General features: G+C 33.7%; 2 protein-coding genes across 5 annotated transcripts; one reads left to right on the plus strand and one right to left on the minus strand.

Annotated features, from left to right (window-relative positions):
• Positions 1-4074: 4074 nt before the first annotated feature.
• On the plus strand, positions 4075-8748 carry LOC125871729 (protein DEHYDRATION-INDUCED 19-like). Of its 2 annotated transcripts, none has more exons than XM_049552384.1 (5): positions 4075-4276; positions 4619-4812; positions 5563-5640; positions 6432-6685; positions 8220-8748. In XM_049552384.1, the coding sequence occupies exons 1-5, from the start codon at positions 4228-4230 to the stop codon at positions 8326-8328; spliced, it is 684 nt and encodes a 227-aa protein (XP_049408341.1). In that variant the 5' UTR covers positions 4075-4227; the 3' UTR covers positions 8329-8748. The 2 variants fall into 2 exon arrangements, with proteins under 2 accessions (XP_049408341.1, XP_049408342.1); XM_049552385.1 differs by having other exon boundaries at positions 4100-4276; positions 8223-8748.
• A 1977-nt stretch (positions 8749-10725) lies between these two features.
• LOC125871583 (uncharacterized) lies at positions 10726-17856 on the minus strand. Of its 3 annotated transcripts, none has more exons than XM_049552209.1 (6): positions 17304-17856; positions 16586-16797; positions 11969-12251; positions 11798-11883; positions 11601-11692; positions 10726-11492 (listed from the first exon to the last, which is right to left on the minus strand). In XM_049552209.1, exons 1-6 carry the CDS (start codon positions 17649-17651, stop codon positions 11230-11232), a joined length of 1284 nt encoding a protein of 427 aa, XP_049408166.1. In that variant the 5' UTR covers positions 17652-17856; the 3' UTR covers positions 10726-11229. The 3 variants fall into 3 exon arrangements, with proteins under 3 accessions (XP_049408166.1, XP_049408167.1, XP_049408165.1); XM_049552210.1 differs by having other exon boundaries at positions 10726-11480; positions 11969-12254; XM_049552208.1 differs by having other exon boundaries at positions 11969-12254.
• Positions 17857-20877: the final 3021 nt, after the last annotated feature.

Consider the following 20877-nt stretch of genomic DNA (forward strand, 5'->3'; position numbering starts at 1 on the left):
TTTCTCTTGCTGTGTCTATAAAAAAAAAGGAAAAGGGTTCAAAACACATCCAAACAATGGGCGAAATTGTTGTTACACATATGAACTTTGCGGGGGTCCTATGACCCCCCAGACTTACTTTTAGTATATTTTTATGGGTATTATTTGCTTAGTCAAACTAGAAAGTCACTCAAACTTAAACGTTTACCTACATGCGCGTTCACAAAATATCTTAGTCAAGGAAAACGTTAGAAAATGGGGAAAATAGGTCAGCGACTTTTCATCTTCTCTTTCTCACAAATTCAACTTTAATCACACAAATCTTTCACTTTGAACCAACTGATTCAAAGTTGTTGCTTGCAATTTGGTGGGTGTGTATTTCAGATTTTCGGATTCAACCTTTCCATCAATTGACGATTTCATTGTCTATACAAATCTTATTCAAATCCAATTTTACCTCTTCCATAGCTAACCCTAATTTTATATAGAAAAATCGGATAAGAAATTAGAAGCCCTAAACACGAATATAGACAAAAAAAAATTTAAAAAAAATAATCAAAGCTTACCTCTTCAATCCTCTTCAACGATTTTGAGCTTTCAAAGTGGGCAATGTGTCTTTAATGGAGGTTTTAGTGAAGAACAACGGCTACATTGGAATATTTAATGAAAAAAAATGGCAAATAAATATAGGTTACAGTAATTTTAAGTCCATCCTCACACGTCTCTTATACATTCGTCTACTTGTTGGTCTGACTAAGCAAATAATACCCATAAAAATATACTAAAAGTAAGTCTGGGGGGTCATAGGACCCCCACAAAGTTCATATGTGTAACAACAATTTCGTCCATTGTTTGGGTGTGTTTTGAACCCTTTTCCCTAAAAATAACAAAGAAAACAATAAAATTAACGAATTTAAAATAGATTTTAAGTATGCATAGTTCGTCTTCTTTTCACTATAAATATAAATTCTCCTCTTTCTAATCTCTTGTTTTCTTTCTACGTTAATAAAAATAGTTTGAAGAAAGAAACATCACAATTCATACTAAAACATAGATTTGAAATAGTCAAGTCATTTCGAATTCAAAAAGATAACTAAATTGTACAAAATAAATATTTAGATTCATTTTAAATAGCAATGTTTTTAATAGGATATTTTCTATTTGTAAGGTCTCAAATGAAATTTCTGATTAAGAATAAAGGGATCTGAACCATCCCATTATATATGATTCATGTTGATGGAAAAAAAATAATTAATCATTAAAGCATCAAATGGAAGTTGCAAGGCTGGTGATAAACCCAATTGTAATTTCTATCTTAAATTAGGTGTATTCACACTCAAATTAGTTGGGTAAAATAACAGGCCTCTCAAGTTTCGTTTTTTTCTTTTTCTAAAGAAAAAAAATAAAAATTAAAAAGTAAAATTATTATTATAATATATTTTAAGAGAAAGTAATAGAAAACAAAGAAACGGAAAAAAAGAAAAACAAAATTATTTCCTTGCATCTCCAAATGTATTGGTTTCACATTTTGACGATCAAAATAACGTGTCCTGAGAAATTATCACGACTCAGACCGTCGTGATTGACATCTACACTAATTCTCCGGTGGGAGAACCACTACTACAACTCAAAGCAAGCAACTAAACCAAAACTAAGGCATTTAAGTTACGGAAGCAAGTTAAATACTAAGGAAATAAATAGGGAGTTCCCATAAACTCCAACAAGAACTAAACAATGCGGAAGAAACAACCTAGAACCTGAAAGTCAATGTACCAAAACATCTAAAGTTCAACAAGTCTAAACAAGAAGGGATGCAACCCCAATCTAATGAACTAATCAAACTAACTAGAACATAGTCTAAGTTTGGAAATGGTGCACATAGACGAAAGAGAACCCATGGTAGCCCGGAAGAATTGGCTCACCCTTGAATTCGAACGATCACTGATCTCTTAAGCGAGGTCTGTCAGTAGCCGCTTGAAGATGTCATGTACTCAACAAAATAAGAGCAAGTGCAGTATCAGTACACAACCACAGTGTACTGGTAGGATCACACGGTTATCCCACTAAGTGTAACATACACAAGTCATCACAACAATATAATCACATGCATATAACGAACATATACAATATCATCAACATATACGAACAATGAACAACTTCACATTTCTCAAGATACGCAATTATATCAAATCATTGGTCCTCTCATGGAACCCAAACCCAAATAGTTAGCATACCGGAATGTGGTACCCGATCCAATGATTATGCCGAAACGTGGCAACCGATCCAAGTTAGTTATGCCGGAACGTGGAAACCGATCCATTCAACACACCACAATCACAATCACAAGTATATCCTCAAGATCATACAATTAAGTCATGATTTCATGGTAACCATCATCCATCTATCTCATTTACAACAAGTGTGATCAATAATGCAACATTCATATACATATATGTATCATAATGAAGCAAGTACGTTCCTTAGCTCTAAAAGTTGAAAAGTGCATAATAAGGTCGTTTAGGGGTTTTTTTATGACCTTAAGTCGCGTCGAACCCGTCACAGCTGCCCTCACTCCGCTGCAACGGCCCCGCCAGAGCGACACCAATCCCGTTAAAGCGGCTTGCATGAAACCAGTGAGTTATTTAAAGAATTCCAAAATCTGCATTTCACAACACACCTCTAACCAACGACGCTCAAAAAATACCTTTTACGCTAAGATCGATTTCGGGAGTTCTACTCGCCCAAATTCAATTTCGTAAAGTCGTACGGGTTCCTTAACGAGTTATCTAACTACTCATGCAATCAAAATCATAAATAATTCTCCTGATTGTTACCAGTTTTCCCTACACCTTAAAGACTCCGATTTCGTCCAAATCTGGACTAGGTTGAGAAAATTCAATTACTACGAAAAAAGTTTTTCGTCCCCAATTTTTCTCCCGTTGGCTTTTCTATAACGACGGGAACAGGTCGTTACAGAAAGTTAATAATGACTAAATCAGACAACAAAAATTTTACTAAAAATATACTATTTAATATGATTATGACCTACCTATTAAAAAGCTAATATAAGAATATAATAATACTTATTGAGAGAATAAATTCTCCCTAGACAAATATTCTTAAATATAATATAATATTTATTATGATGGTGTTGTGGTGTTTGGTATATGTGTATGAGAAGGAAGAATCTTTCATTTATGAAAGTCTAAAAAAAATCCACCAAGAAATTGATCAAAATATGAAAAATATAATTTTATATTTTGAAAAAAAAAAACTCAATGTAGGGTAAAATTCAAATAAAATAAAATTTCAGGATAAAATTTAATACCATATACAATAAAAAGTTTTAATTATATAGTTTTTCATATTATTTATCTTTTTTCTATCAATAATATAAGAGGTAAAACTTGATAAAAAATAATCTTTAAACCCAATATAACAAATTGTTACATAAATAAACTTGAACGGAACTTTAAAATATAATTTAAAGTAATCAAATACTCCTTTGTTATATTTTATGTGATAATATATTATACTTGACAATTGGTAATAAGTTAAAAGAAAAAATAATTGACTTACATAATATATCAAAGATGATAGAAGAAAGTATAAAATAATGAATAGAAATCGAACAAACATTGTATTTAAATGCATGTGTAAGTAATTTAGTAAATTTAAAAGTATTAAAAGTTGTTTAAAAGTTTTAAATAATATCATACATTTCAAACATTCCATAACAAAACAACAAACATATATCAAATCATATGTCTTAATTTATTTATCTGATTTGATTTGATCTAAATAATAATATTAAATTAAAAATAAATTAAATATATCAAAATATTCTTTAATTCTGTAATCTCAAAGTTAAAATTTTATTCTTTTTAATGAAATAAATAAATTGAAACGAAAAATATTAGTTAAATAACAACAAAAATATTATAATTAGTAAAAATAAATAATAATAAACAAATCGTCAGGCTGTTTGCATTATTTGGCTGCTTAGAGAGTTGACCAGAAAACGCGGGAGTCCACGTGTATTTCAGTACCCGATTCGTACCCGACCCGAATACCCATTTTCGTCGGATTCAGTATTCTACTTCTTCTTCTTCTCTGGTCTCAATTGACCAAAAATTCTTGCTCGAAAGTGCCCTAAAACCCCTTTTGTGTATACAAAGTTTTATATATACGTTTTTATTTTTCAGTTATACAATTTTCAGGCTTCTTGCACAGGGAAGAAACCTATCAATGGATGATCGTGACGATGATTTGAAAATTCTGCTCTCAGCTTTGAAGGGTAATTTTTTTTTATTTTTCAACCCTCTTTTTGTTGATAGAAATTCAATTTGTTTGGTAATTTTTGATTGTTTAGGAGCTGAATCGAACAAGATTGTTTTTTTCTTTGATATATGGAAACTGGGGGAAGAATAGTTTTTAGTTCTAGTTCTTTTCAATACGTGAAAAATTGTATTTTTGAATGTTGGTCAAATTTAGTTTATTGAATCTTGGAAATGATAAGTGTTGAGCAGTTTAGGTTGACGTAGTAGTATTTATTGTTCTTTTTTTTTTTGGTTATGTGTGTTTTTACTTGTATGCATTACTACATGTATTGGCATAATCATGTTGAATCTTGAAATAGATGGTGGCATGTATGTTGGAGAGGAGGAGGAGGAGGAGGAAGAAGACGAGGAGGAGGACGAAGAGGATGATGAAGATGTTCATGATGATAATGTAAAGACGGATTTGGCATGCCCATTTTGTTCAGAAGACTTCGATATGCTTGGATTGTGCTGTCACATTGATAGCGAGCATCGGATAGAGGCTAAGACCGGGGTAAACCATACCTATGTTTTCTTTTGTGTTCATGTTTGGAAGATTGTTTGGCTTTGTCTTTCTATTTGATAATTTTGATAAGAGATATTGCTCTTGAAGGGTTTGAAATAGGATAGGGAGACTAACCCTCAGAACCTGTAGTTCATATGTGCCGTAGGAGGTTATCTTGAGGTTCATTAGTTGTTGATTGTGTGACTACCTCAAACTTTTAGATTAACCAGTTGAATGAGGTAGAGGTATTGAGTTTGAGTCTCACCTGCCTACATAAAAAAAAAAATTCCAGGTTGCGTGAAAAAGAATTCAGCTGCAAGCGAAAGAGTGTAGTGCAGGCCTAAATAGATAAAGTAATATGCTCCCTGTAAGCTTTTAAAGAGTTCGCTTGATAAAATGTGAAAACTAGTATGGAACTCCATACACTTGGCAATCAAAAGAGAGGGCTTTGGGAGAAAGGTGCTTCTATTAAATCTACACTGAGCTGAAATCCCCAAATAGTATCTTTCTCTATGTGATGATACTTCGCAAAACAAATGCCTAATCAGGGGAAAGCTATGGGAGTGCATGCTTAAGTTTTTGTAATCTTGGGAATTAGATACAAAAACCTTCAATGGTTTGATGTATTTGTGGCCTGTCTCTATCTGAGATCATTAGGTACTTCAGTGCTGCGTGAAATTATCTGAATGGTCATCTTAGTTTTAGGCTTTGCCTTTTGAAGTCTGAATTTTTTTATAACTGGTGTTTCTTTTTCTTCAGATATGTCCTCTATGTGCTACCAAGGTGCGAACCAATATGGCTACACACGTCATCGTGCAGCATGAAAGTATATTAAAAATATCCTTCACTTCCTATATTCCAATTTATCAGTTCCACACGGGAATGGATAGAGATAGGGGTTATTATTTTTCATAGCTGATTGTAAGAGAATAGCAAATCAAGCTACTACAATTTCTACCACTTGCATATTCTCTTGGTTGCAGTGTATCTTGAAACTTGTTCTTTATAGTTAATTGGGAAGATAATATCGAATTTCTTGGGGTTGAGTGTCAGCTCATTTGCTGAGCTCCTTACATTCCACAATTGAGGTGGAGGGTTCAAATCCCATTATTAGCTTACATGCATTTCCTTCTTTTCTATTCTCCCTCCCTGGTGTATTTTTTTAAAAAAAAAAACTTTTTTAAAACATGATATTGAATTTCCCATGTTGATATCTGGAATAATGACCTTGATATTTGCTTATATGGTGAACTGACATGAGTAGTCAAGTGGCTACTTAATTTTTCTCTGTGCACTGTCTGCATAGTTCATAACTCCAATATCTTGCTCAGTCATTATATGTGCAAACGTAGTGGCAGATGTTCTTCCTTCTTTTTGTCTCAGGAAACTTAAGTTTTATTAATATAGCTGTACTAAATTAACTTTGCTGCTTCCAAAGGTTATAAACTTTGCCATCAATCTTTTTCAATAAAAATACAGAAACTTTGACCTCTTTCATGTTTTTTGTTTTTTTTGAGTTTTTTCATAGAGCATGAATTTGCATCTTTCTTTAGGAGAAATGAATGTTATATTTTATTTATCATAGAACATGTGGAGCTTTAAGTTGATTCACCTTAACACAAGCTTACGCACTTTGCAAAAGGAAACATAGAAATGGTGGATCTTTCTCTGCCTTATCCTTACTGAGGAAAGAGTTGTTGAGTGTTTATTTGGAAAAGAAGTCCAGCCATGTTAGTTCTTCCTCAAATACGGAAACCAACCAGCTACTGTTATCATTTGTTGGCAATCAGCAGCCTGCCAAAAGATCTCCTACAAGACAGCCCTGCACTTCAGCTGAACCAAGTCTATCCAAGAACAGCCTAGATGACCATATTAGTGAAAGGTAAGAAGGTTATTATGTTTTAATTTCTGCAGTTTCTTCATAGTTTGTTTCCCTGTTTTCTCTCATCATATGCCAACATGAAATGTCACTAACTATTATCATGATGAAAAACAACAAGTTAGTGGACAAAAGAAAGCTGGATCTATAGGATTAAGCACCTAATATTCTACCATTTATTAGAAGCTTGTTTTCCATCAATTATTGTCATTATTACGAACTAATTGAAGAACAACATGTTGTAACTAAATTCAAACTTAGAATCGGACTTGAAATGATTGCTGAGACAACTGGAGCACACAGATAGCTAATAATAAATGCCTCAATTTTTGCTTGGTTGAATTTCGCTAAGTGGAGTTCATGGAAATGGATAATTATCTATACTGGGCATTGTTACTTGGATTTTCTTTTGATTGCTGCATTATTGTAATTGTACGCATTGCATTTCTGGATTATGCCAGTAGTGAGCTTAGCAGTAAGTTAGATGAATTCAAGAACAAGGCGTCCTTAGATATTTTGCCTATGCTGGATTTGTAGGAGTACTTTACATATATCTCGAATTGTGAGAGAAAACCAAATCCAGCCATTTGCAAGGAGTGGGGTAGGAATACCAATGCCTGATCCCTGAGTTTTTGGATTTTGTTTTTTCCTTACAATGGAAAACACTCTAGATCCATTTGCTAAAAGGTGAAAATGCCTCAGTCAGAAGGTTTTTAACATAGAGCCAACTTCGAGAATCATGGAACCTCTTTTGTTTTGTGATTTCGACCAAATTTATAACTTTCTTATCACAGAGAACAGTAGGGCAATAAAAAGGTGATTTATGCATCTTCTCTTTAAATTTGTCTGAGAGATGCCATTTAAGTTTATCCTCCCCAATCTGTTTAGCGCCACCAGGAAAGGTTGAACCTGATAGCTGAATCCTGATGCTTCCATTCAAAAGTTTACTCCTCCTTTTCTTCCTAACTTCATTTCTGCTAGATTTCTTCTTGACAATTCATCATCCTGCTTCAATTTGTCCTTTCATCAGTTTAATGCCTTCCGTTTTTCTAATTGTTCTAGTCATTCGCACATTTATTCATTAGCCCTATCCATGGCAAACATCCTCCTGAACTAAACCTTAACTGACAAAGAAGCTGGTTTATTTTTAATTCTGATGCTCTTTTCCTTCAATTGGCAAGATCAGTGTTTTTCCTTCATGAATAACTCAAGTATAGATAGAAATAAAGATTACTTGAAATGAACATAGCAGGAAGCATGTGATGAGAATGTACTACATAACCGATGATTGGTCTTTCTCCAAAATGTTTTAGCTTGGGAAGCTAGAAAAAGTTTTTGTTCAAGTGTCCATGGAGCTGAATTTGGAACTTGAGTGTTTTGAGAATATTAGCTGCATCTTTTCCTCACTTGATTATTGCTACATGTTATCCTAAGTAGCACGTGTTTTTTTTTTTTGATTTCCTGCTATCTCCTAACTTTAATGTGCCTGGATTGAAAAAAGTTGACTCCTTTTATTTCGTTCAAAACCTTGTCAAAGAAGCTCCCAAGCATTTCCTTCAATGGACAAGGATCAGGAAGAGAAGGTCCAGAGATCTGAATTCGTGAAAGGACTATTGTTCTCCACCATACTCGAAGACTGGTTATGAAATTGAACCACCCTGCTGCTTTTCCGTTCTATGGCTAACTAGCACAGAAGCTTTTTGAAGATGCTGCTCGATACGTGCTGATAAATTTACTAGCAGCTAGAGGCTGTTAATTAGATGGAGTTAAAGCTTTCCTCGTCTCCTATTGACTTGCTCCCATTTGGATGACGTGGTTGCTTATGTGAAGATATGTCCAATTGATATGCTTTAACAGAAGAACTTGTTTCAAATGACGTGACTTTGGCATGCTATTTCTTTTTGCTTTTTTTTTTCTGCTAACTGATGTAGCATATATTATGGCTTCTTGACTATATATATCCCCGACTAAAAAACAGAAGTTCTTCATTCTTATAGTCAGATCCAAAATGATTTGATTATGAAGTAGCATGTTTACAGTTATTGTCACATTCTGCAAAAGAAATTAGATGTAATTCTTTCAATTCATTGTGATGACTATCAGGTGCAAGTTTCTTCAGCTTTGTTGTTGTAGTCCCTAGCTTCATGCTATTTTATCCTTGTATTAGTCTTAAAGTAGAGTGAATAGAGGTTCAATGGGGTTATGACTTGAATGTTGTTTGAGAATTATCTAACGTGAGTTCTATAAGTTGGGTCATGAAAGACTTAGAGGTGTTTTACTCGCAAGGGTGGCCGAGTTGGTTGAGCAAGTGATCTCTGGAATGGGAGGTCACTGGTTCAAAATCCTTTGCAAGACATTCTCAGTTGTGATTGTTGCATAGAACTTCCTAGTGCGGTAAACCTCTCTAGTTTAGGGTTGGTGGGTTGTAGACTGTCTCGTGCGCATATGAAGGGTAGCGGTTGTGGTTCTCTTGTCAACAAAATGACTTAAACGAATGCAAGGGTGGTCGAGTTGGTTGAGCAAGTGATCTCCGGAATGGGAGGTCTCAGGTTCGAAACCCTTTGCAGACATTCTCAGTTGTGCTTGTTGCGTAGAATTTCCTAGTGCGGTTTACCTCTCTAGTGTGGGGTTGGTGGTTGGCAGACTGTGTTTCGTGCACATCTGAAGAGTAGCGGTTGCGGGTTCTTTTGTCAACAAAATGACTTAAACGAATGTTCCCTTTTTCCAGTCATCATAAGTACTCACTTTCTACCTTGATCAAGATTTACTTTTGTATTTGTAGAAGTTTTGCTACTTCCCGACACCATTTTTGTTGAACACAGAGTTCAAAATGTTACATTGAAAAAAAAAATCTAATAAGTCATGGTAAAGAGAGGATATTAAATTAGTTATTAAAAAGTCACTTGGAGTAAAAATCACTTCAGTTTAATTTGAATATTTTCATCAAGTTTTCAGGTTTGTATAAGTTACAAAGAAACATTGTTCACCAAAACGGTTTTGATATTCTAAAGGCAAAGCATGAATATCAATTGTCGCAGGATACCTTGACAGGTGTTACAGGATGTACTTCTTTCACTGAATAAATATTTTCTTGTGACCAAATTGAATGGAAGAAAATGACATTTTCAGATCTTTTAGCCTTTTAGGTATAAAAATGATCTCTTGTAAAAAATTTATAAAACTAAAAATTAGTTTGTAAAGAAACACAAAATTATAACATTTTGGTAGTTAATTATATTGGGATTAGTGTCTTGTATTATAACATTTTAACCAAAATTAGTCAATGTTGGTAGTTAATTATATTGGGATTAGTGTCTTGTATCCAAATTCCAATCTTATAGTACTAAATATTGGCACCAGGTTTTCTATGCCTTCTTCCTGGAAAAAAGTTGTTTTTCCTTCTCACTATTCTATTAATCCTTGCGCTTTGTATGTGAGTAGAATATCACACACACAAAAAAAAAAAAACACTAAAGCTCCACCATAGTTACCAACCCAATCCACAGAGTGTTGTGTGGTTACTGAAGATATTGATTCCTAAACCTCTTATCCATTGCAGTTCCAACTTCCCTACTTCACTTATAAGTCATTGAACTGGATTCTACTGCTGCAAAGAAAAAGCACCACTCATGCACCGCAGGTTTGTGAAGACAGATTCTTGTCTTCTCAAATTTCAGAGTTGAGCCAACTGATTTCAGTAGTCTCCCTCTCTCCCTATACTTCGAACCGAAACTCTTCTTCAAACTTAGGTTCTCTAGCTTCTATTCTCGAGGTACACAGATCATTTCAGCTAAGACTCTACTTAGCATGCAAGAAAAGAGTAAGTATGGAGAAAGATATGACCCTTAAAATTTGATCATGATCCTATCAAATAGCAGCATTTTGCCTTGAGCACAAACTCAGAAAATCATTCAGCTGCATATGCAGCTCTTGACATGAACGTCTGTAGAAGTTCGGAAATACTTGGTACCATAGACCAAAGTCAAGATCTTCTAAAACAGAGTTACAGCACAACATTCTAAGGAAAGAATGCAGCATATTGGTTGTATGCATTTGACAAACTATAAGAAGTATTTCTATCAATCTGTATGTGCAATCCAAAATACAGGTTCCAAATTTTTCGTCACTATCACTTGTCAAGAACTTCTGCTCCTGACTGAACAAAGACATCATCCCTATCCATAACAGAACATAATAATGTTTCAGCCACCCTAGCAAAGCAAAACAGGCAGGGTAACAAGGGATGAGGATTCCTGCCACATTTCAGGAAACAATCATAAAGTACAACGAAGCAACTTTTCCACAGTGAGAGTCAAATAGACTCACTCTTTGAGAGTTCTCAGGCCTGTCCAAGCTTTTCTCCTTCAGTTCAAAACAAAAACCTTCCACACTACTAGAATGGAAAGCTTAACGGAGATATGGATCTTTGACCAAGCTTTAATTGGTGTCAGAATCTGCGGTATTAGATCTCAAAACTGTTCAACCGAACTGACAATCTAAACTTCTCCCCACTGATCAGCAGAAAATTAGGAGCATCAACAGCTGTGTCATTTCCAAGGAGAATAGTGCATACGGAAAAACTGGTAATCAGGAAGGATTACATGCAAGCGCCGAAGCCAACTGTCTGCATCTTGCAATAGAGAATTTTCTTGCTCGGATTCATGAGGTCCACCAGGACTCAAGATTGAGGTTTTCAGTTTGTATGTAGCAAGACCAAAGACTGGTAAAGAAATTCTTGAGCATGCATTTACATTTCCAAGAACTTTCCTACCAGTTGCACCATGATAGCGTGGTTGAACTGTGCTCAAAGCTGGGAAAATGACAAAAACATTACTTCAGAATAAGCACCGGGAAGTAGAAATCCACATGCATAAAACAAATACATATGTTGTGCACACTGAGACTGGACAGGACATACCTCTTGATTGTGTGGACAACGTATGAAAGGTTAGAAAAGAAGCATCCAGATCCCGCAATGTTGGACCCATGGGTATTCTATAAATTGGATACCTATAATAGACTGTGTCAGTTGCAAACTAAAATGCAAAACAAGAGCTTCAAATATCTTCATCATGTTGCAGATTACTCTCGACTCCTACAGAATTTTCAACATACCAAGCTACAGAAATCCAACTAGAAGGCAGTAAATCAGCGCTCCTGCAGGTCTTCAGCTCTGGAAATTGAGATGCCAAAACTGCTATCTGATAAAGAAAAGAAGAATGCAGAAAAAAATACCCATTTAGGATTAAAATGTGAATTTTTCTTAAACACTAACAAGTGATGTACCTTGTCAGCCAACGGTCTTCGATGATGTGGTTGCTCATGCTCCAAATACTCAAACATGAGTTGCCCAAGAGACTTAGAAATTTCAGTTTCATCACTCGATGACACCGTGACAGCCTTGTCGCTCAATGATAGTCTATTTAGTCGTTGAGCATTTAGATTTACAAGACTATGCTGGTTCCGCAGCCCATCAAAAGAGGATATGGACCGCCTCTCCACTTCACAGTCACTGCTTCCACCACTGCTGGTCTCCCTTGATGACTCAGCATCACCCTCTTCACCAGGCCTGCTGGACAAAACAGGAGCACAAGATACAAGGTAGGATAGAAGTTAAATACCCAGACGCACCACATTCAAGTTACCTTTAGGTGAAAGAAAGAAATATTACCTAAAATATCAAATTAAATTTCACATTAACAATCATACAAGTAAAACAGACCGTTAACATGCAGCAATCAGTTCTTACTCGGGTTACAGCTTAGTTCTGGAGAACATATCCAGATAAGTACTAAAAGAACAAGTTTCAACATCATACATGGAAGATGTACCAAGTGCCAATTTACTTTAGCCACTTCAGTAGCTAAAGAGGGTTTCTAAAGTTCTGAAGCTAACCTAGTTTCTCACTGAACCATTTTCAGGTGCTGTTCCAGGTTCCAATCTCACAGGTATCAGTTATCACAATAAAATAAACCCCAGAACATTTGGAATACTTCTAATTTGGCATGTGTGTTTCATTACCATGGAATGGTAAAATCATGAAACAGATCATGAATCTCTAACAAAAAGCATTGCACTAGCCTATGGAAAGTACCAAACAGATAAAAAATCCAAAGTTGTCAATACAAAATTTTGCCTTGAAACCGAAAAATTTAGTTTCATGAAAAGGATTAGCAGAACCAACATGAGTTGCAGAAGTTAGTTCAGAAACTTGTGAACTGCTGGGTGCCCTAAAAAAGTACATCCACCATTTACAAAGCAAGGGAATTGCTGAATAACCTATCCAGGTAAGCCAGTAGGGTGAAGTCAACCCCCATAACACACCCTTTACAGAGCAGAAAGATAATAATAGTAAAATAAGGAAGTTACCCTTATCTCAAAAAAAAATAATAGTAAAATAAGGAGAGAGAACCATGCATTTACTTTCAGAAACAAATGTTAATCCAATCGAGTAAAAAAGGTTTTAAATGGTTAGCGAGATGACGTAGAATATACTAAAATACAGCTACTAGTTCAATAATAATAAAGCTTAAAGGGAACCCAGACTAGAATCTCAACAATGCTCAAGCAAGTCATGACAAATGTGATTAAAAAAAACTTGTGTTGTAGCAACAAAACGTGTTTATCATTTCATTATAAGTTTTTAAAGATTAACAAGTATCAGCAGGAAAACAGAAATTACAAGCAACATACAAAGCTGACCACGAATTTATTCAAAGATCAAATGGAACTTTGATTTGTACATGGAATGAATCAGCTAAACACAGATATTACTGATGCTTAGGTACTTATAACTCTTGCAAGAACTTTTTCCACAAGCAAGTTATGAGCAAATTTAATCATCCAGTCCACATTGAATCTGGCACTGTTGGAACACAACAGCCTCAACTAGTGCAATATGACCATACTACCTACTATCTATTTATTTTTTTAATTATATTACCTGATATTTGTTTCATTAAGACCTTGTGGTGAGTATGATCAAGAGAGCAAGAAAGTGAAACACTACTACTTGCTAGTTTGACTTCTGAGATATCTTTTTCACACGGACAAGAATTCCTTTCGGGATAATTGAGGACCGGCAAACGCAAGTACTCAACAGCACATGAAGTGAAACATGAAGGTCTGCTGATGGAATGAGTATATTAACTAGTATTTTACTGTTTTTATCAGTACTAGTATCTATGTACGTGCAAAGCACATAAATCTTCAATTAATTATTTATGAACAATCAACAACAATATAACCAATGTAATCCCACAAATCCCACAAAGCGAGGTCTGGGGAGGGTAGAGTATGCACAGACCTTACCACTACATTAGAGGATTTATGAACAACAATAGATTACTTTTATTAAAAGTTAAATATAAGAAGAAAGTTTGTTTTACAATAATAATAAAGCTTATCCGCACCGGATATTTAGACCAAATCAATTCAACAACCATTAGAGGCAGGCCCAAGATATGACTATTACAGATGCGCAACTATACATCTAACACATATCTATCGCTAGTCATAAAGATGATACTAGCAAGTATATATTATCAATCCGTACGTGGTTGATTTAAATAGTGCTATCCCAAGTTAGTCTATTTTTTTTAAGCAAAAAAGGTTTATTTATTTTCTTTTTTCTCTCATTTTTACTCTATTGAATAATATTAGAAGAAAATGGCAAGGGAACTATTTAAAAAAAAATTAGAAGTGTTCATATCAATAAGACAAGTTGGTGTAGAAGCACGGGTTTGCTCAATGTTCTTTTCATCTGATTGAATGGTTAAGGTTCTTTAATTAATTAGTTTGGGAATCAAAATTTAGAAGTAGAATTTGTTTAGAACTCTTAAGGCTATTTGGATTACTCAGCATTGTTATTTGTGCTTTTTATAATAGTACAGATATTAACTCATATGAGTATAGTAATGTTTTACTTGAGATATAAGTTCCCATTTTGGAGAAGACCAGGAATCATAGATTCTTTTAAGAGCATGTTTGGAAGGCCAGTAACTAGATTTGGACATAATTACACAATTTTGTCATATTTGATTGGTCAACACAGTGTTCAGGAAAGTGAGCGCTTCATCGCTTAAAGCGATGAAGCGAAGCGATGCGAGCCTTCTACGCTTCACAGACTAGAATGAGTATGTGAGCGCTTCATCGCTTAAAGCATGAAGCGGGACCTTATCGCTTTTTTCCGCTTCACGCTTCCCTGAACACTGGGTCAACATGTAATTGAGGGGGAGTAATTGAACTCTTCAATTTGTTTGAACCTGGTTAACGATAGTTATGCCATAAATTTGCCTAGTTATATCATAAAGGAATAAGTCGCTATCCTAAGCAAATTTATGATATAGCTACCGTTGCTTCGATTATAAGACATCACTAGCAACAATGAGACATTCCCATAGATGACTATGGAATGATAGCTATTGCCTTAAACTAAACTTCAAGTTCATAAAATCCATGATTCCATGTGAATCCAATTCCCTCTCAAGCTTCTTTTCGGCCTAATCATCTCAACACCCAATTCTTGGCATGCGTAGTTATTAAATTCTCTTTCCTACTTCGACTGAACTTTTTGAGCCGAGGGTCTAACGGAAACAAACTCTCTATCCCACAAAAGGTAGGAGTAAGGTTTGCGTACATCCTAGCCTCCCCAAATCTCACTTGTGGGATTACGCTGGGTATGCTTTTTTTTAAGGCGTTGTTTCATTACCGGCATCAAGAAGATGCAAAGCGTACAAAAGTAGATATGCTAGCTCCATTACATGATAGAAGTTTAAGACTAGGGAGCCAGCCACAAAATCAAAAAATCTAGAGGAGACTTAAGCAAGACAGTGTCTGGTCTAGAGTTAAAGAGCTAACAAAATCTAAGAAAGAAGTAGAACTATTCACATAAGACAGGTTGGTCCAACAAAATAGACTGAACAAACATTTAGCTTTGAGTGAATGGTTAGGAGTTGAACTTCCATCAAAACACCGAAGGCTCCTTTCTGTCATTTCTGGGTATGTTGTTGTTATTGAATAATTATTGAAGTCTCTTGGTAAGGGGTGACTTTCTACAAGAAATGAAAATAAACACAAACGAAAGGTTGTTGCTAAACTTTTGGAGTAATTCTATTACAATGATTCATTTCTATGAGTATACATGTAGCTAAAGGTACGATCTGACAGCTGAAAACTTGAGGAAATGAGGATTACATATGTTAGCTGGTGTTTCATGTGTAAACACTCGGAAAGGATGTGGACCATTTCTTACTACATTGTCACGTAGAAGCACGTTTATGGTGGGATATCTTAAGATGGTTCGGGATACAATGCACCATGTCGGCAACTGTGAAGAATACATTACTGGGCCTAGAGAGAACAAAAGAAAAGAAATTGGGCTTTGGATGTTGCTCCATTAGTGTCTGTTGACAGTATGGAGGGGAAAAAATAAGAGAGTTTTTCAAGGGAAAGCTTGATTTTGTACATCTGAGGACTAACCTCCTATTTTTAATGTCTTCTTTGGTACACCCATGAGGTTCCCAACTTCCCGTTTATATAGGAGATTGAATGTGAGTCTTTCCCCGCTACCTATAAAATCTAATTTTATGTGATAAAAAATAGGGGGGGAAAATCAATACCTTCGTCTCAAGGAATTAGCCAATTGAAACAATTAACTTAATCCATTCCAAATTAAAGCTTGTGATTCTATGTCGTAATCCACTCAGACATAACCTCTTTTAATTTAATCCACTAAACTGAACTAAGCAATTGAAAAATTAAAAAGGATAGCTGAAGTGGACACCAATTTAGATAGCATTTGGCAAGCAGAATAAGCATAAAAAGAAATGGCAAATAACTATAGACTAATTAGAAAAACAAACTAACACAAATAAAGAAAAAGAGCATCAAAAGTTGCCTTACCTAACGCGTGAAGATGGCTTTGATGGATCTACGTACAATTGGATGCCGGATAAGAAAGGTACATAATATTGTATGATTGAATCTTTCCCATTCAACAATATTGGTACACCCACACCATAGACACTCCACTCGTTAAAAGCTTCCCAAAGATCGCCAAGGCAATAATATGGATTTGGCTCTGCTTCCCTGGCTCTACGGCCTCTTACATTCACCTGTCCATCCAAAGTGTGATAAAAAGACAAATTTGTTTACTTTGATGCTATCACATTCTTAGTACAACGAAAAAATCACACAATTAACGTATACCGTTCAAAAATGAAATTGCACTGGATTCCTAAATGTGAGAAATGTGAAGAAAAATATAATCTTTAAAACAAAATGAGAAATTTTAAGATCTTGCAAACAAAGCAAACAGCATTTGCTTCCTAAATATGATACTACAACTACTACCCTTCAATCTCAAACTAGTTCAATTCAGTTGATATGAATCCTCATTATCCATTCCACTCCAATATGCAAGAGAAAGTGTAATGAAAAACAAGAACTTGAAATCTATAAGCAGCTGTCGCCTGATTTGATGATTGTTTAAGCATAGCAAAAAAGAGAAAATGTTACTTTAAAAATCAATAGCTGTATTAGCTTATAACTCATAGAATAAATGTATAGCCACTTCTCCAACTATGAAATAACTCCAAAATAAAATAAAAAAATCATATACCACAGAGAAATGCTGGGCGGGCACAAAGGGAGTAACAGATTCCATCAAACGATCCAAATTGGTAACATTTATAGGAGGCCTTGGTGGTGAAGCCGAGCATACAGAGGGCGTTTTCGACAATGTAGTAGTATTAGTCGAATCGTCCGAGTCCGTCCGGTTCCCCACCTCAGCTGCAACTACAGCCGCCTCAGCTTTAGCTGCTCTTTGCACCGGCTGCCTCTGCTGCTGCTGCTGCTGCTGCTGTTGCTGCTGTTTCTGTAACTGCTGCTGCCGGCGCATAGCCGGAGGGTTATAAAATCGGTCAGCGCCATGGCTCCGCGACACCGCGAAGCTTCCAGAACCAGACATTATTGCTCCCAATTTGTGTGTGTGTGTGGTGAGCTTAAACTAAAAATCTGTCAAATTGAAGAAATTCAGCAACTGAAAATGGAGAGATTTGTGAAATGAGATTCGAATTGAAGTGAGAAAAAATCAAAATCTGAAACTTCACTTGATTAGGGTTTTTGAGGTTTTTGGAGGTTCGCATCAATGACTAGTTGATTTTTTGGAGTTTTTGAAGCCGGAAAAATAAAAAAGGAAAATAAAGAAAATACTATTTATATTTGTTATAAATAAAAATGAAAAAAAAATAGAAACAGAATTGTGGAGAGGAGAAAAGGGGTTTGAGCTTTCACTTTACTTTCAGATGCAGTAGTTTTGTGACACGTGTATGCTTTAGCCAATCAGAGACACTGGCATGACCCCCTCGGTACTTGAATATTCCCATGTGCCCTTTTGGTACTTGGTTATTTTTGTCATATCTAAAATATATAATATAATAAAATACAAGAAGAAATATTATTTGTATTTGGACATGCCATATAAAAGTCATAATTTCAATTCAATGTTAAGAAATGTCATTTGAGATAATAATTTCATAATTTAAATTCTTCAACAACTAAAAACATGATTAGAGAATTCAAATTATAATTTCAAAATAAATATATATTGGTTACATTTAATTTTATAACAATATCTTGATTTCATTGAGCCGTTGAGATTAAGGGCCCGTTTTGGCCATGGATTATTGAATTATGATATGATATCAAAAAATGAAATTATGAGATGAAATTAAAATTTTGTTTGGAGATGCGATATAAAATTTTTGTATTGATAATTTTCTCATAAACATAAGAATTTTATAAGTTGTAAAACTATTAAAATAATACTCCCTCCGTCCCTATTTACTTGTCCATATTTCCTTTTTTAGATGTCCATATTTACTTGTCCATTTTGACAAATCAAGAAAGGACAAAAAAAAATTCCTATTATACCCTCATTTAAACTTCTTGAAAATTTAAACTTCTCTCAACATTGATTAGTTATCTTGAATAAATTTATTTTGGAATCATAATTAATAAGGGCAAAATTGTAACTTCACTATACTAATCATTGTTGCCTTAATATGTGTGTCATTTCTAAAGTAGACAACTAAATAGGGACGGAGGGAGTAAAATTTTACTCATAAATCTCATTCGTTGAATGTGTTTTATGTCTTATATTCTCAGCTCTTTCTATTTAGGTATCTAAGAAGCGTTTTCTCAAGTTTTCAATGACATAACGTTTTTTAAAAGATAAAATATTTATCTTTTCTTGATATTAAAAAAGTAATAAATGAAATAAATAAATATATTTTAAAAATAATTGACAAATAAAATTAAACGGATGGGGTAATATAGTAATTTCAATAATAAATAAGAAGACACAAAATTTTACATAAATCTCATTCGTTGAATGGGTTTTATACCTTATATTCTCAGCTCTTTCTATTTAGGTGTCTGAGAATAATTTTTTCAAGTTTTCAACGACATGACCTTTTTTAAAAAGATAAAATATTTATCTTTTCTTAATATTATAAAAGTAATAAATAAAATAAATAAATATATTTTAAAAATAGTGGACAAATAAAATTAAAGGGGAGGGGTAATATAGTAATTTCAACAATAAATAAGAAGACACATAATTTTACTCATAAATCACAATCGTTAAATGTGCTCTATGCCTTATATTCACAGCTCTTTTTATTTAGGTATCTGAGAAGCGTTTTTTCAAGTTTTCAACGACATGACTTTTTTAAGAGATAAAATATTTATCTTTTCTTGATATTATAAAAGTAATAAATGAAATATATAAATATATTTTTAAAATAGTGGACAAATAAAATTAAACGGGAGGGTAATATAGTAATTTAACAATAAATAAGAAGACGCGGAATTTTACTCATAAATCACATTCGCTTAATATGTTTTATGACTTTCATTCTCATCTCTTTCTATTTAGGTAAAATTTTGTGTCTTCTTATTTATTGTTGAAGATACTATATTACCCCTTCCGTTTAATTTTATTTGTCCACTATTTTTAAAATATATTTATTTATTTCATTTATTACTTTTATAATATCAAGAAAAGATAAATATTTTATCTTTTAAAAACACGTCATGTCGTTGAAAGCTCAAAAATCCTTCTCAGATACCTAAATATAAAGAGTTGGGAATGAAAAACATAAAACGCATTCAGCGTAAAATTCTGTGTCTTCTTATTTATTGTTGAAGATACTATATTACCCCTTCCGTTTAATTTTATTTGTCCACTATTTTTAAAATATATTTATTTATTTCATTTATTACTTTTATAATATGAAGAAAAGATAAATATTTTATCTTTTAAAAACACGTCATGACGTTGAAAGCTCAAAAATCCTTCTCATATACCTAAATAGAAAGAGCTGGGAATATAAGGCATAAAACACTTTCAGCGAACACGATTTATGAGTAATATTTTGTGTCTTCTTATTTATTGTTGAAATTACAACATTACCCCTTCCGTTTAATTTTATTTCTCCACTATTTTAAAAATATATTTATTTATTTCATTTATTACTTTTATAATATCAAGAAAAGATAAATATTTTATATTTTAAAAAAAGGTCATGCCGTTGAAAACTTAAAAAAACGTTTCTCAGATACCTAAATAGTAAGAGTTGGGAATGAAAGACATAAAATACATTCAGCGAATGTGATTTATGAGTAAAATTTTGTATCTTCTTATTTATTGTTGAAATTACTGTATTACCTCTTCCGTTTAATTTTATTTGTCCACTATTTTAAAAATATATTTATTTAATTCATTTATTACTTCTATAATATCAAGAAAAGATAAATATTTTATCTTTTAAAATAACGTCATGTTGTTAAAAACTTGAAAAAACGTTTCTCAGATACCTAAACAGAAAGAGCCGAGAATTTAAGGCTTAAAATGCAATCAGCGAACGCGATTTATGAGTAAAATTTTGTGTCTTCTTATTTATTGTTGAAATTACTATATTACTCCTTCTGTTTAGTTTTATTTGTCCACTATTTTTAAATTTTATTTATTTATTTTCATTTATTACTTTTATAATATCAAGAAAGATAATTTTTTATCTTTTAAAAAAAGGTCATGTCATAGAAAACTTGAAAAAATCCTTCTCGGATACCTAAATAGAAAGAGTTGAGAATGAAAGGCATAAAACACATTCAGCGAATGCGATTTATGA

The sequence above is a fragment of the Solanum stenotomum genome, chromosome 7 (genome assembly GCF_019186545.1).
Source record: "Solanum stenotomum isolate F172 chromosome 7, ASM1918654v1, whole genome shotgun sequence".
Taxonomy (NCBI): Eukaryota; Viridiplantae; Streptophyta; class Magnoliopsida; order Solanales; family Solanaceae; genus Solanum; species Solanum stenotomum.

Coding starts and splice junctions, on each gene's coding strand:
- LOC125871729 (XM_049552384.1), top strand. CDS start 4,228: ATGGATGATCGTGACGATGATTTGAAAATTCTGCTCTCAGCTTTGAAG. Junction 5,641..6,431: donor AGCATGAAAGTATATTAAAA/ATATCCTTCACT, acceptor ACACAAGCTTAC/GCACTTTGCAAAAGGAAACA. Junction 6,686..8,219: donor GATGACCATATTAGTGAAAG/GTAAGAAGGTTA, acceptor ACCTTGTCAAAG/AAGCTCCCAAGCATTTCCTT.
- LOC125871583 (XM_049552208.1), bottom strand. CDS start 17,651: ATGTCTGGTTCTGGAAGCTTCGCGGTGTCGCGGAGCCATGGCGCTGAC. Junction 11,693..11,797: donor AGTTGGATTTCTGTAGCTTG/GTATGTTGAAAA, acceptor AGTCTATTATAG/GTATCCAATTTATAGAATAC. Junction 11,493..11,600: donor GTTGTCCACACAATCAAGAG/GTATGTCCTGTC, acceptor TCATTTTCCCAG/CTTTGAGCACAGTTCAACCA.